This window comes from Bubalus bubalis, chromosome 14, assembly GCF_019923935.1.
Source record: "Bubalus bubalis isolate 160015118507 breed Murrah chromosome 14, NDDB_SH_1, whole genome shotgun sequence".
In the NCBI taxonomy this organism is placed as follows: Eukaryota; Metazoa; Chordata; class Mammalia; order Artiodactyla; family Bovidae; genus Bubalus; species Bubalus bubalis.
Window position 1 is genome coordinate 76,853,781 of NC_059170.1, and position 13,266 is coordinate 76,867,046.

The 13,266-nt window shown below is 47.7% G+C and overlaps 1 protein-coding gene across 3 annotated transcripts in view; it reads right to left on the reverse strand.

The window, feature by feature from the left end:
• Positions 1 to 323: 323 nt before the first annotated feature.
• ISM1 (isthmin 1) overlaps positions 324 to 13,266 on the reverse strand; it is an 88,732-nt gene continuing 75,789 nt past the window's right edge. For 2 of the 3 annotated variants that reach the window (XM_006051321.4, XM_044928294.2), the window contains exons 4-6: positions 12,030 to 12,173; positions 7,857 to 7,946; positions 324 to 2,040 (exon numbers count right to left, since the gene is read on the reverse strand). In XM_006051321.4, the coding sequence (XP_006051383.2) occupies positions 1,523 to 2,040; positions 7,857 to 7,946; positions 12,030 to 12,173 (752 nt within the window). In that variant the 3' untranslated portion in view covers positions 324 to 1,522. The remainder of the gene's footprint in view (positions 2,041 to 7,856; positions 7,947 to 12,029; positions 12,174 to 13,266) is intronic. The other variant, XM_044928293.2, reaches the window with a different exon arrangement.

Here is a 13,266-nt window from a genome sequence, read left to right on the forward strand (position 1 = left end):
ACTGTAATTGCAAAATTTTGTGTGGAAGTGGTCCATTCACCTGGGCTTGTCTTAAGCCTTTGATTTGGCTTGGCTTTCTCAGAGCTTTCTTAGCTCTGGATGGGCAAAAATCTGCATGTGTGTCAATGAGCTTCGGTCTCTTGGGGACTGGGTTGATGTTCTTGGTGCCAAAGGTACTGACTCACACCATTCACCATTACATCAATCAATGAGCCTTTTATTCCCACCTGTTTTGAACCTTCCTCTCCCCTGCCTTGAAACCCTGCTTTACCATGGCTATTTATGGAATTTGTATCATAAATATATGCAGGTAACACATTTACTGCAGGTAACACATTTTATTATGATTTTATTATATAATCTCTTTTCCTGGAGTTTTGCAAGTAAAGACTGCATAAGAACCAACTCTTTATTTGTCCTAAGTTCCACCCTACAGAACCAGGCCAATATTATAATTGCTTGATGCACAAGACTCAGTGACTCAATAAATACTTTACAAAAATAATGTACTTTTTTTCCTTTCTTAAAACATAAAAAATTAGGATTTTCTAGATGAGTTCCCTTCCTCATTTTTATATTTATTTACTGGAAATATATTGGTGGATAAAAAAATTGTTAAGATGGTATGAAAATAAAATAGATGAAATGAAGTTCATGTTCTTTCCCCATTTATTTTGCAGTTTTCTTTGGAAAAGTGCTAATCTTTGTTTTTAAGTCTGACCTTCCTGTAGCCTTCTGAACCTATTAAGGCATGAGCAGACATTCTATCATTCTGGGGTCTTTTAGTAGAATTACAGCATTGTGCTAATATCATCCTATATTTTAAAGCTTATTTAAAACCAGGTCTCAGATTTGCTCTTAAAATATCCACCTGCCCCCCCTCTACCCCCTACCAGTCTGAGGGAAGGGCATTTTGGCAGCTGAGACTTCAGCAAGGTACTTCACTGGCTAACTCACCTTTGGTTTCAGGTTTTCTTATGTTGATATCCTTCTACTGCATTTCTCATTTTTAAAGAAGTCATTCCTAGAAAATTCCCTTTCTCTTCCACCTCCCTAAGCCTCTTTCTGAACTCTCACGGAAGTGATTAAATAATTTCGGGATGACAACTCCAGAGAAAAGGTTATGCATAAATCACATTCATATTAAATAAGTTATACATAAAACTGCTTATCACGTTTACAATTTCAGTCTCTTTGCCCCATTGCTTCTCTGGGAACCACTGAATCCGAGGTGAGTTGAATTCCACCCACCACGACTTCCAGGTTCTTCTTCGGGCTCCTTTCTCTACATCCTCCTGAGAACGTCCCTCCCTCGGAAGAGTTCCAAGGGGACTGTTGACATTGAAGATGGCAACGGTGGCTTCAGATGGCAGTTGCGAGGGGCTGCCGCCAAGCCCTCGTGTAACTTAACGACAAATGTGGTATATATACACATGTACATGTACGCTGGTGAGAGCCGCTCTCCGCCGGGCTGCGATCAGCGCGGGGCGTTTGTGTCGGGAACATCAGAGGCGGCGTCTCTTTAATACTCCCTGGCCTCTTGAAACTGCTTGATGTAATCTTCGTCGGAGGGGCTCTCCGTGCACTTCTGTCCGTTGTTGGGAGGCCGAGCCTCGTTATACCTGCTCCAGTCGCCCTTGCAGATGATCCAGGGCAGGATGTCCACTTTGTAGTGGAGCTCGGCGGAGAACTCAGTGCTGATGAGGTTGGGCGTCCCCGCCCCTTTGCCCCTGGTGATAAGCTGCATGTTGTCGCCGTAGCAACAGTGCTGGGCAGCCAGCGTGGTGCTCTCCAGGGACAACATGGAGCGAATGCAATACCGGGCTGTGGGTTTATAGATCTCCAGCTTCTCCTTGGGCCCGCTGGCGTCCTTCCAGCGGAAGTCCTTGCGCTTGATGCGGTCGAAGATGTCAGCTGTGCTGTAGGCCACCTCGGTGGGGTAGGAGCAGGGGCAGCTAGGCAGGTCGTTGATCACCTTATGCATGTATTTCTTTAGGAACTCGCTCTTGCAAGTCATCCAGCGCTCACAGCTGTCCGTGTCTGAAAAAGGCCACAGAGAAACTTCTCATCACGTGCAAAACTGGGAGTAGGATGACTTTTAAAGTCAACCTCTCCATTCTGAGTGGCAGCCCCTGGTGTGGTGAACACACTCACTGTCCTTGAACTTGGGAATTTCTTTGTCCAAAAGGTTCTCTGCACCACCAATTCCTTAGTTTATATTATGAAAAAACTTTCAGATACACAGGAGAGAAAATATACTTACATGACTGCCTAGATGCCATCACCTAGACTCAATCATCATTATATTACCCTCCTTAAAATTTTCTTTTGGAAATATATAATATTATTATTCCCAAACCAGTCAATGCTAAAGGAAATCAACCCTGGAAGGTTGATTTCAATTCACTGGAAGGACTGATGCTGAAGCTCCAATACTTTGGCTACCTGGTGCAAAGAGCCAACTCATTGGAAAAGCCCCTGATGCCGGGAAAGATTGAGGGCAGGAGGAGAAGGGGGTGGCAGAGGATGAGATGGTAAGACAAAATCACTGACTCAATGGAAATTCTAGGAGATGGTAGAGGACAGAGGAGCCTGGCCTGCTGTAGACCATGGGGTTGCAAGAGTCGGACATGATTTAGTGACTGAAAAACAACAAGTTTTAGTAGGCATCTACAAAAAAAAAAAAAAAAAGGTGTATTTTCTATGGTTTCCTGAATAACCATAAGCCCATTATCTATTACTCATAACCAAATGAACAATAATTCAGAGATCCATTTTGAATCTTCCCTTTAAATAAGCAACGAGTGATAGAAAGTACCTCAAAGTAATACTTGAAAGACTAAGTTTTTATTCTACCACTCACTGACTTGTTTAAACTAGGCCTAACCTCTTAACCTTAGGCAGGAAACAGTAACAATCATTATATGCAAATCTCCATGAAAGATGCCTGAAAGAAGAGGCTGGTGGACCCTGGTTTCAGAGAATTTAACATTTGGCCCAAGGCCACTGACCTGTAGGCTTATAGCCAGAACTTGTCATCAGAGGTGTATTGTGATTGGCCGTTACAGTATTTAAAAATAATGAATTAATTGCCAATATTTAAGAATTAGTTGATTCTATTTACTCATGTAGATTCCCTGTTCCATTTGAAAAAACAGAAGATATACTGATGCTGGTCCTACAGTGTTGCCATGGGAACGAGTGGTCCTGTGAACAGGGGACAAGTGGCCACTTCTTGGTCAAGGCAGGAGGTCACCGGTTTGTCACCTTCCCTGCCTGATCCTGTCCCTGTGGGTGTTCACTCTGGGTCCTTCAGTCGTCAGAGTCTAGGGCTTCTGGGTTGGTGAAGTCTGTTTTCCCAAACGCTGAGACAAAGATGCAGTGGAGACAGTTCTTTGGGACGTGATTCTGGGAAACACTAGCAGGGAAGGAAGCGGGACAGGGAATGAGGGGGGCAGTGTGGAGTGTGGACCAAACACATAACCACTGGAGAGACTGGAGCCTCTTTTCCCAGGACCCAGGAAACCCATTCAGAGTCAGGGTGGACCTTTACCTAAGGTCCGTGATCCCGTGAAACAGCCAAGGTTAAGAAATCTCCCCACTTTTGCACATTTTGGAAAACCACTTACTGTAAGAACCCTCTTCCCCACAGGACATGGTAAGTCTCACCGCTGCCCCTGTGTTTTCCTATGACAAAACCAGACACAGGGACTTCCCTGGTGGTCCAGTGGTTAAGACTTGGCACTCCCAAAGCAGGGGATCCAGGTTTGAGTCCCGGTCAGGGAACGAGACCCTGCATGCCACGATTAAAGATCCCACATGCTGCAACCAAGACTCCATGCAGCCAAATAGAAACAAAACAAAACCAAACCCAGACGTAGACGCTCCAGATTCCCTTTCTTTGCCTGATAAATGATTAGCTAAACTGCTCGTCCCCACCGATCAATTAGAGCAAAATGTATCTCAAATAAACTTTAGCGAATATCCTCTCCTTCTTTCAAGTCCCTGAACTTGGGCCTGCCCTCAGCCTGGGCCTTTCCTTAGGGGTGCCTCCCGAAAATAGGCTGGTCTCCCAGTAGAACATTCTCTGATGTCCTGTCTGATTCTGACACTCTTCCATCTCACATCCCCTCACAGGGTTCTTCCAGCCTTATTTACTCCTCTATCAAAGAAAACTCTTTAGCCCTAACGCTTGAGAGGCTTGTAGGCCTGTAGATGCAGTGTTCTCTCTATTGCGAACAGGCCCCTTGGCCTTTGCACTAAATAATCCTTGGAATACAGTCTTTGAAGAGAGGTATTTTTATTTGGCGGGGGCCTGGGTATCCGTCACGGACTGGGGGCTGCTCCTGGACTTCTGGATGACTGTGCATTCATGGGCTGGTGGGCTCTGGGGGCCAGAACAGGCCCACAGGCAGAGACCCCCGGGGCTGCTGGGGTGTAAGGACGAGGTGTGGGCAGGTTTCCTGCAGCGTCTGGCTCAGGAAGCTGCACTGGGTTGGATGATCCATATCTCAGGAAACCCTCCATGGTGGAATGCAGGGGTGTGTGGCGGGGAGCAAAAGCAAAAATATCCCACCGGTGTTAAAAAATGTCATTTTCTATCAGGGCAAGTCAGGGGGTGCTTCCAGGGGTGAGCGACCCCGGGCTGGCTCGGAGGCTTGGAGGGGTGGCCACAGCTGTCTTGCTCAGAGCTCCCGCAAGAAGGCCTCAGGGGTGCTTTGCTGCCTGGTGCCGTGCACCTGCTCTGGAGTTCACATCCAGCTTGTGCTCCCTTGAGGCTGCTCGTGGTTAGGCAGGGTGCTGCCTGAGGGGGGACTCCCAGGTGAGGCAGCCTTTGCTGGCTTCCCCATGGGTGTAGGTGAGACTTTCTCCAGCTTCTCGGACGCTCTTGCCTCCCGGTCCTCTCTCCTTCCTTCCCTCCCTAGGCAGGGGTCAGGCCCACCCCTCCGTCTGAAAGCTCTCCCTGCCTCCTTCTGCTCCCATGCCTTTGTCCCTCGCAGGCGGGGGGCTCCCCCAGGGAGAGTTTTGAATGTCCAATCCCATCTCAGAGGGCTGGACTGGACCCAGACTTCGTCCAAGAGCAGAGAGGAGGGCCAGCCAGGTTGGCGGTAACTGTGCAGCCCACGGTTAAGCAGAGAGAGTCTGAGGGCAGGGAACATGTTGTTTCCCTGAAGCAGAGGATGTACAGAAGGGAGATCACTGGTGTCAGGACCTGGGGGTCTTCAGTGTGGTTTAGGCTCATTCAGAGAGCACTAGGGAAGCACGGATGGTTTTTGAGCGACAGCAAGCTCTTCAGTGCCAATTGTAAGAGTCCCAGTGAGGTGCTTGGCAGGTACGGAGGGTGGGATCAGGAGTAGTCGGGGAGGTGGGGCTGCCAGGCCTTGGAGGGAGGGAGGTGTCAGAAGTGACTCCCCAACACTGACCTGGGTCCTGGGAGGCTGGTGGTGTCAAGAGTGAAAACGGAGTGGTCAGGATTGGGAGCCAGCTTGCAGCTTGAGGGAAACGAGGAAGAGAGAGCTGGGGCACCTCTCAGGAGCGTGGGAAAGGCCTGGCCTCAGATGGCATGTGTGGGCGCATGTGTCAGACTGCCTGCATCAAATCCCGGCTCAAGTACTTAGTAGCTCTGTGACCTTGTGCAAGGCATGCTACCTCGGTGGGCTTCAGTTTTCTCATCTCTGAACTGGGGATAAAAACAGCACCCGTCTCAAGAAAGCCCCAGGAGGGTTAAACCAGAAGGCAAGCAGACCATACACAGAACAGAGTGGGGAACGCCACCTGCAGGAAGGTACCAGACTCTGGGACTCCACCCCGGCGAGCTCCTGAGTGCGCTGCTGCAGAGAATGGAAGGTCCATCCTGGGAAGCGCAGGTCTGCAGAGCCAGTGGGGGTCCTCCTCAGAGGGCAGGGTTTTCAGAAATAAGATTCACAGAGGTTCCAGAAAACAGCTTTGTACTTTCCCTCCAGGGCATAAGGGCATCAAAAGTCATGTACACACAGAACTTGCATCCATTGACTTATTATATTTTTTTTAATCAGACTTACACGGAGTATTCAGTGTGAATGTTTTTAGTGCTTTATGAGTATCAACTCATTCAACTCTACAATAGATCTAGGAGGTAGGCACCATTAAAGTATGAAAATGTTAGCCGCTTAGTCATGTCCAACTCTTTGCAACCCTATGGACTGTAGCCCACCAGGCTCCTCTGTCCATGGAATTCTCCAGGCAAGAATACTGGAGTGGGTTGCCATGCCCTCCTCCAGGGGATCTTACTGGCCCAGGGATCAAGCCCAGGTTTCCTGCATTGCAGGCAGACTCTTTACCCTCTGAGCCACCAGGGAAGCCCAAACACCATTACCTTAGACCATTTTTCAGATCAGTAAACTGAGGCGGGAGTCGGTTAAGACATTTGACCTTATGCGAGTCAAGCTTTTCTCACCCCTGCTGGGCATATTCCATTTGTCCTTCTGTCTCCTCATCTCCCTTTTCCTTGCCCTGGAAGGCTGCCCTGTGTGGATCTGATTTGTGGACTCCCTGAGCCCTAGTTTCTAATTGGGGTACGCCGATGGAAGGACCAGGTCGGGTGGCAGAAAGAAGAAGGAGCGAGGTAAGGGTCCTGTCCCTGAGGCTCCTCCCTCCCTTGGCTACATCCTTCTGGGAGTCAGGAGTGTGTCCACTCCACCCAGTGGTTCTGGGACCCTTCCCCTAGCCCCTTTAGTCCAGCGGGTGGTGCAGGCTCCCCAGTGTTGCCAGTCCCAGAGTGCTGTACAAGCCCTTCTTGGTTTCCATCCACCTGCTCACACCTTTGCCAACAGATCCTCATCAAATGCTGCTCTGTCACCTGATTTGAGCGTGAATTGTGTCTGTTCCTGCCCGGAACCTGCCTGACACGCCATCCCTTCTCATCCAGTGTGTCCTGAGCTGCCCAGGGCGGGCACCTGGTCCCATCCCCTGTGAAAGGGCAAAGCAGCTGCCTGCCTGTGGGGCAGGAAACGGGGGAAGACAGAGTTGCTCTCTGCCCCAAAAGCCTGCCTTGCTGCTTTACTATTTTATGCAAAACTCCCACAACCTTTAAATTTGGGGGATCAAATGCAGTGTGTTTGCAGAAGGCTTCTGCTAGTGGCAGCTGGGTGTACGTGAAGGACTGTGATGGAAGCGCTGGGCAACAGAATTTCCAAACTGATTCCAGCTTGGCTGAGGAGAGCAGAAGTGGGTGCAAATGAGAAATGGGGCAGAAGGAATCTTACCTTTCTGCAATATAAAATCACATCCAGAAGCACATGCAGCTATTTTTATACAGCAGGATTTCCCCTTGCTGAGTAGACACTTTTAACTCTGTTTGGCCCATGTTTATTGTACTTGCTCTGGCAGAGGAGTAGCAGGGTGTTACAAAGGTTTACAGAAAACTCACGTGGTAGGGGGCTGGGGGCGGGCTTGGGATGGGGAAGGCATAACGTTGAGGAAGTGCCCTTTCTCTTCCTTCCTCCCCGTGACCCTCTGCTGGGAAGCTGACATCATCTTTTCTTTATTTCGTTGGGGACACTTGGTGAGGGCTGTGAGAAGAGATTCCATGAGGCCTGAGGCCCCATGAGGGGTGAGCCCCACGCCAGGGGCAGGGTGGTCCCACCCGCGTGCTGGGGTGGACGCAGCAAGGCTGCTGGGCTCCGTCTGTCACTGCAGGAGGCTCCCTTTTGCTTGGTGTATATTTGGCAAGCAAGAAAAACACCGACAGCACTGGACCCCATAAGAGGAAGATGCAACATTTAAATGGGTCCAAGGATGGCATGGCAAAGGCAAAAGGAATCTCTAAGGCACTAGATCAATATTTGGATGAAAAACGAAAAGAAAACTCTTCATACCGACTTCAAACAGTTTGGTGGCATTAAACTCTTCACTTCCCGCAAGCAGACTCACTTCAGTGGCAGCTGTCCTGAAGGTGTCTTCAATTCCTAGACACAGACAGGAGCTCTTTTTTCTCTAGTTATATGGAAAAAGTCAGCTCCCCTCCCCCTGCCCCAGCCCCACTGGCAAATAAAAAAACAAATACGCGTGAACAAAGCCTTTTTTGTATTCATGGGCAGAAACTTGCCAACAGAGGAAACAGTAAAAAGCAGGTATAGAGCATAAAATATATTAAAACCCCAGATACCATTTGCAGCATGAAATCAGATCCAAATGTGCCTGAATGTCCTAAGGAGCTCATTCCCTGGTCCCAGGAGTGGGGTTCTGGGTGGTGCTGGACACACGTCAGGATGTGTGTTTGTCTGGAGGTGTCAGGGTGGCAATGTGAACCAGTCACTAACTTGTGTCCGACTCTTGAAGCCCTACGGATTGCAGCCTGCCAAACTCCTCTCCCCATGAGATTTCCCAGGCAGCAACACTGGAGCGGACTGCCATTTCCTTCCCCAGGGAATCTTCCCGACCTAGGAATCAAACCCACGTCCCCTGCATTGGCAGGCAAATTCTTATCCACTGTGCCACCCGGGAAGTCCAGTGTTAACAACTTGTCTAGTGGTTAACACTGGTCTTAAGGACTGACTCACTGGGTCTCAAGTGAGTGACTTGGGTAAGCCCCAGAACCTCTGGGTGATTCAGTTTTCACGTCCATAAGTAGGGAGAACCAACAACCCTCCTCAGAGCCTTGAATGAATTAAATGAGTTATGCATAAAGAAAGCACTTAGCGTACGAAGCAGTAAGTGTTGGCTGACATTTTCTCCTTGAATATTTGTCTAGCTCATTCTGAGGATGCAGTGGTCCACAGCTAAAAGACCCATTTCTTGTATGTTGGGACTTTCAGCACTGCTGATGATGCTGCAAAAAGAATAAGCTGGGGGAGGGATGGATTGGGAGTTTGGGATTAACAGATGTAAACGATTACATATAGGATGGATAAACAACAAGGTTCTACTGTATAGCACAGGGAACTATATCCAATACCCTATGATTAAACCGTAATGGAAAATACTATGAAAAAGAATGTAGTGTAAATATATATATATATATGTATGTATAACTGAATCACTTTGCCATACAACATTGTAATTCAACTATACTTGAATAAAATAAATATTAAAAAGTTATAAACAAAAAAATTCAATGTTAAAAAAAGAATATGCTGGGTTTGTCATTACTTGCTCTGAGCAACTGAACCGTTTGCCTCACGTTTCCTGGCCCCCTCCCCTACTCAAATGACCATCCCTGCCCAGGCTTCCTTTGCGAACGGGAATCCCCTGCAAGTGGAAGCAGTCAGGAGAGGGAGGAACAGTGGAATGTGGACTATTTGTTGGAGAACTTTGGCTGTCCTGCTAGGCGTGAGTTGATTTCTTTTAAGGGGCTCTCTCTGATTTTATGTGAGGCCCTTCGAGCTTATTTGTACGGTCAGCCTAGGGGACAGATTTTTACAGTGTCATGACCACCAGGCCAGGGAGGCTGCCTGGCCCTTAAGTCTTTCTAGTGAGGCTGAGAATCAACACACCAGGAAAGGAAAGAGATGGTGCAAAAGAAGATCCTTCATGTTCAAGGGAACCCTGCAAAGCTGGGGGAGTCAGGAACAGAAAGGCGGAAAGGACGGAAGCCAGGTCAGATGAGAAGGAACTGTATGAACAGAGCTGCTGGCCATGCTGCTTTCAGCAGTGAGAAAACATTCAAAATGGGAGGAGAGATGATACCTGCTATCAAGTTATCTAGGTCCACTGTTTTGTGTCTGCATGCCAACTCTGGAGGAGAAAGCAACAGGCAAGCTGCCAAGCCCTGACATGAAATGCTGTCTGTATTCATGTGTGCCTGAGCCCAGTATCCTTCACCCTGGTGGTGGAGGAAGAATTTAATGGCTAAGAACATGGATTCTGCAATCAGACTGCCTGGATTCAAATCCCAGCTGGACCACTTGCTTCTTGCATGACTCTAGACAAATTAGCCCACACGACCAAGTTTCCACAGCTGCCAAATGAACACCATCATCAGTACTTAGTTCATGACATTATTGTCAGGATTAGACGAAATAACACATGCGAAGACCTTAGAAGTTTGCTTGATACTGAAATAGTCAAAAAGTTCTACTCTTCATGACCTTCATCATCATCTTTTTTCTTCCTCATCTTCCCAATCTTTACCTTCATTTTCTTTTGTTCCATCTTGTCTTCATCTTCTTTTCCCTCTCCCTCTCCTCTTCACTTTATTCCTGCCTTCCTCCTCTTCTTCCTTCTCGTTATTTGTTGGTTTATTTCTACCCATCCCACCAGACTTCTAACTCTGTTTCATTGTGATGAGTATGGGAAAGATCAGGACAAACCTCTTGATGGAAACGATCAAGCACTTTTGGAAATCCATCCTCACGGCTGACGGGTCCAGAACGGCGTTTTCTCCCACATCAGCCCCGTCTTCTGCGCATGCCCCTCTGTTACCACGCGCATGCCCCATCTGATCTTCTCTACTGGCAGAAAACCCTTTGCTCCTCCACATTTTTGTTCTAAATCTCAGCCTTGTGGTTTGAGAACAAAGTTTCTAGGGGTAGAAAAAGGAAGTCTGGGGCGTGGGGAATCAAATGTTCTGTCCCTGAAATTTCTTTCAGAGGAAATCATTTGGAAAGTGTGATTTTTGGACGAGCCTGAGATAGTATTTTAGGCTGGTTTCCTACCTGCCTGTGGGGAACATGGTAGATGGAAAACCACAGACCAGGAGTTGATAAACTCTTAGGTAAAGTGTCAGAAAGTAAGTATTTTAGGCTTTGTAGATGGGCTGCCGTCTATGGGGTCGCACAGAGTCGGACACGACTGAAGTGACTTAGCAAGCAAGCAAGCAAGGTTACATATGGTCTTTTAAAAATTGAAGTATGGTTGATTTACAATGTTGTGTTAGCTTCAGGTGTACAGCAAAGTGACATATATATATAAAACAATAAGAATATGCATTTGGTATCACATGTATATCATATATATTCTTTTTCATATTCTTTTCCATTATAGGTTATTACAAAATACTGAGTATAATTCCCCGTGCTATACAGTAGGTCCTTGTTGTTGATCTGTTTTATCTATAGTAGGATATATCTGTTAATCCTGAACTCCTGATTTACCCCTTCCTCGCTCATTTCCCTCTTGGCAACCCTAAGTTTGTTTTCTATGTCCATGCATCTATTTACGTTGTGTAAGTAAATTCATTTCATGTTGGACTTGGTTGCGTATCCTTCTTTCTCCTCCTCCTCCTCTCTCTTCACAGCCCTTTAAAAATGTGTGGGCCACACAGAAACAAGACTAGACGGCGGTTTGACGATATTACAACAGTCAGAATTGTTATCTACTCCAATATGGCCTCTCACTAAGTTTGCAATTATTAGTTAAGTTTTAAAAAACATGGACAATGCAGTTTAAAGCAATAATTAAATGCCAAGGTGCCCCAATTTGCTCCCTCTGGAACTTCCAGCAACTCTCAGGCTAATACACGGTTTTTCTGTAGATGGCCGTTAAGCCTCTGATCCTGGCTTCCTTATTAGCCTGTGAACATCCATCTTCATGTGTCTCTTTAAGGTACCACCAATTCCACATCAAAGGGCCAAGTTAACCAGAATCACTTCTTAAATTAAGTACATGGTAGTATTGTCTTCTAGGTCATGTTTACTGCAATTGCATACCAGGCTCAGAAAATCTATCTTCTCATCCTCTAAGCTCATTGTCTCTTGTCCCAGTCTGGTCAGAATGCTCATTAGGAAAATGGTTGTCTTGTAAACAGTCAATTTCTATAAGTTTTTAAATAGAAGCTACAACCTTACCCAGACTCACAGAGTCAAAGAACAAACTAGTGGTGAGCAGTGGGGAGGGTGAGGAGGGCGCCATAGGGCTGGGATGTTGGTGGGGTGTACAAACTCTCGGGTGTAAGATAAGCTACAGAGATGTATTATACAGCACGTGGAATAGAGCCAATATTTTGTTATAACTGTAAATGGAGTATAACACTTGGAAATTGTATAACTAGAAAATAGAACAAAAAGGACAAGCTTCTCTGGGAACGTAGAGCCATGCCCCAAGTGACCCACCTGGGCAGCTGGGACGGTCACACGTCCTAGACTCGGTTGCAGTACACGCATAGCCACAAGACCGGGTCCGTTTCTGGTTGCCATTCCCGCAGGTGACACTGCAAACAGACCAGAGGCTCCAGTCGCCCTCACCGTCTGTGGAATCTGGAAGGGAGCAGGGAGATGGTTACCAGCCTCGCCCAAAGGCAGCCCCCGTCCGGCTGCCTGCCAACTGCCCACTTGCAGCATCCCCACTGTTGGAGGGGACCAGATGCCAGCCAGAGGTGAAAAGTTATGGCCCCAGAGCTCATTTCAGGGATTAGCTTCATGTTAGCAGGGCCTCTCTCTGAGGTTCTGACCCCTAGAAGATGCCTGCGTGCGTGCATGCTAAGTCATATCTGACTCTTTGAGACCCTGTGGACTGTAGCCCGCCAGGTTCCTCTGTCCATGGGAAGAATACTGGAGTGGGTTGCCGTGCCCTCCTCCAAGGGATCTTCCCGACGCAGGGATCAAATCCAAGTCTCCTGTGGCGCCTGCATTGCATGCAGATTCTTTACCACTGAGCCACTGGGGAAGCCCAGAAGATGTCTGAAACTGAAAGTTGCTCAGTTTGACTCTTTGCCACCCCATAGACTATACAGTCCATGGAATACTCCAGGCCAGAATACTGGGGTGGGTAGCCTTTCCCTTCTCCAGGGGGTCTTTCCAACCCAGGGATCAAACCCAGGTCTCCCACATTGCAGGTGGATTCTTTACCGTTGAGCCACAAGGGAAGCCCAGAAGATGCCTAGTAAGTGCTTATTAAAAATGCACACATCTGCAGAGCATGGGGCCATGCAGTAATATGGTAAAGATTTTCCAAAATGACAACCATCAGTTCCTTCACATGCACAGAGAGGAGTCACATGAATGGGCCCCAAAACACTCCACATGGGCATAAAGCCTTCTTGGACCTTCCAGGCGCTTCTCAGGGGACAGCTAAATGCAGCTGATGCCCTTGGCAGTAGAGGAGCTGCCCAGGGGAGCCCTGCCTGAAGTTCTGAGTCACAGAATTGTGAGAAATCATACACTGCTGATGTTTTAGTCACCAAGTTTTGGGATGGTTGTTATGCAGCAGTAGATAATTGATGTGTGCTTAGTCGCTGTCTGACTCTTTTGCGACACCATGGACTGTAGCCTGCCAGGTTCCTCTGTCTGTGGGGATACTGGAGCAGGTTGCCATGCTCCCCTCCAGGGGAACTTCCCAACCCAGGGATTG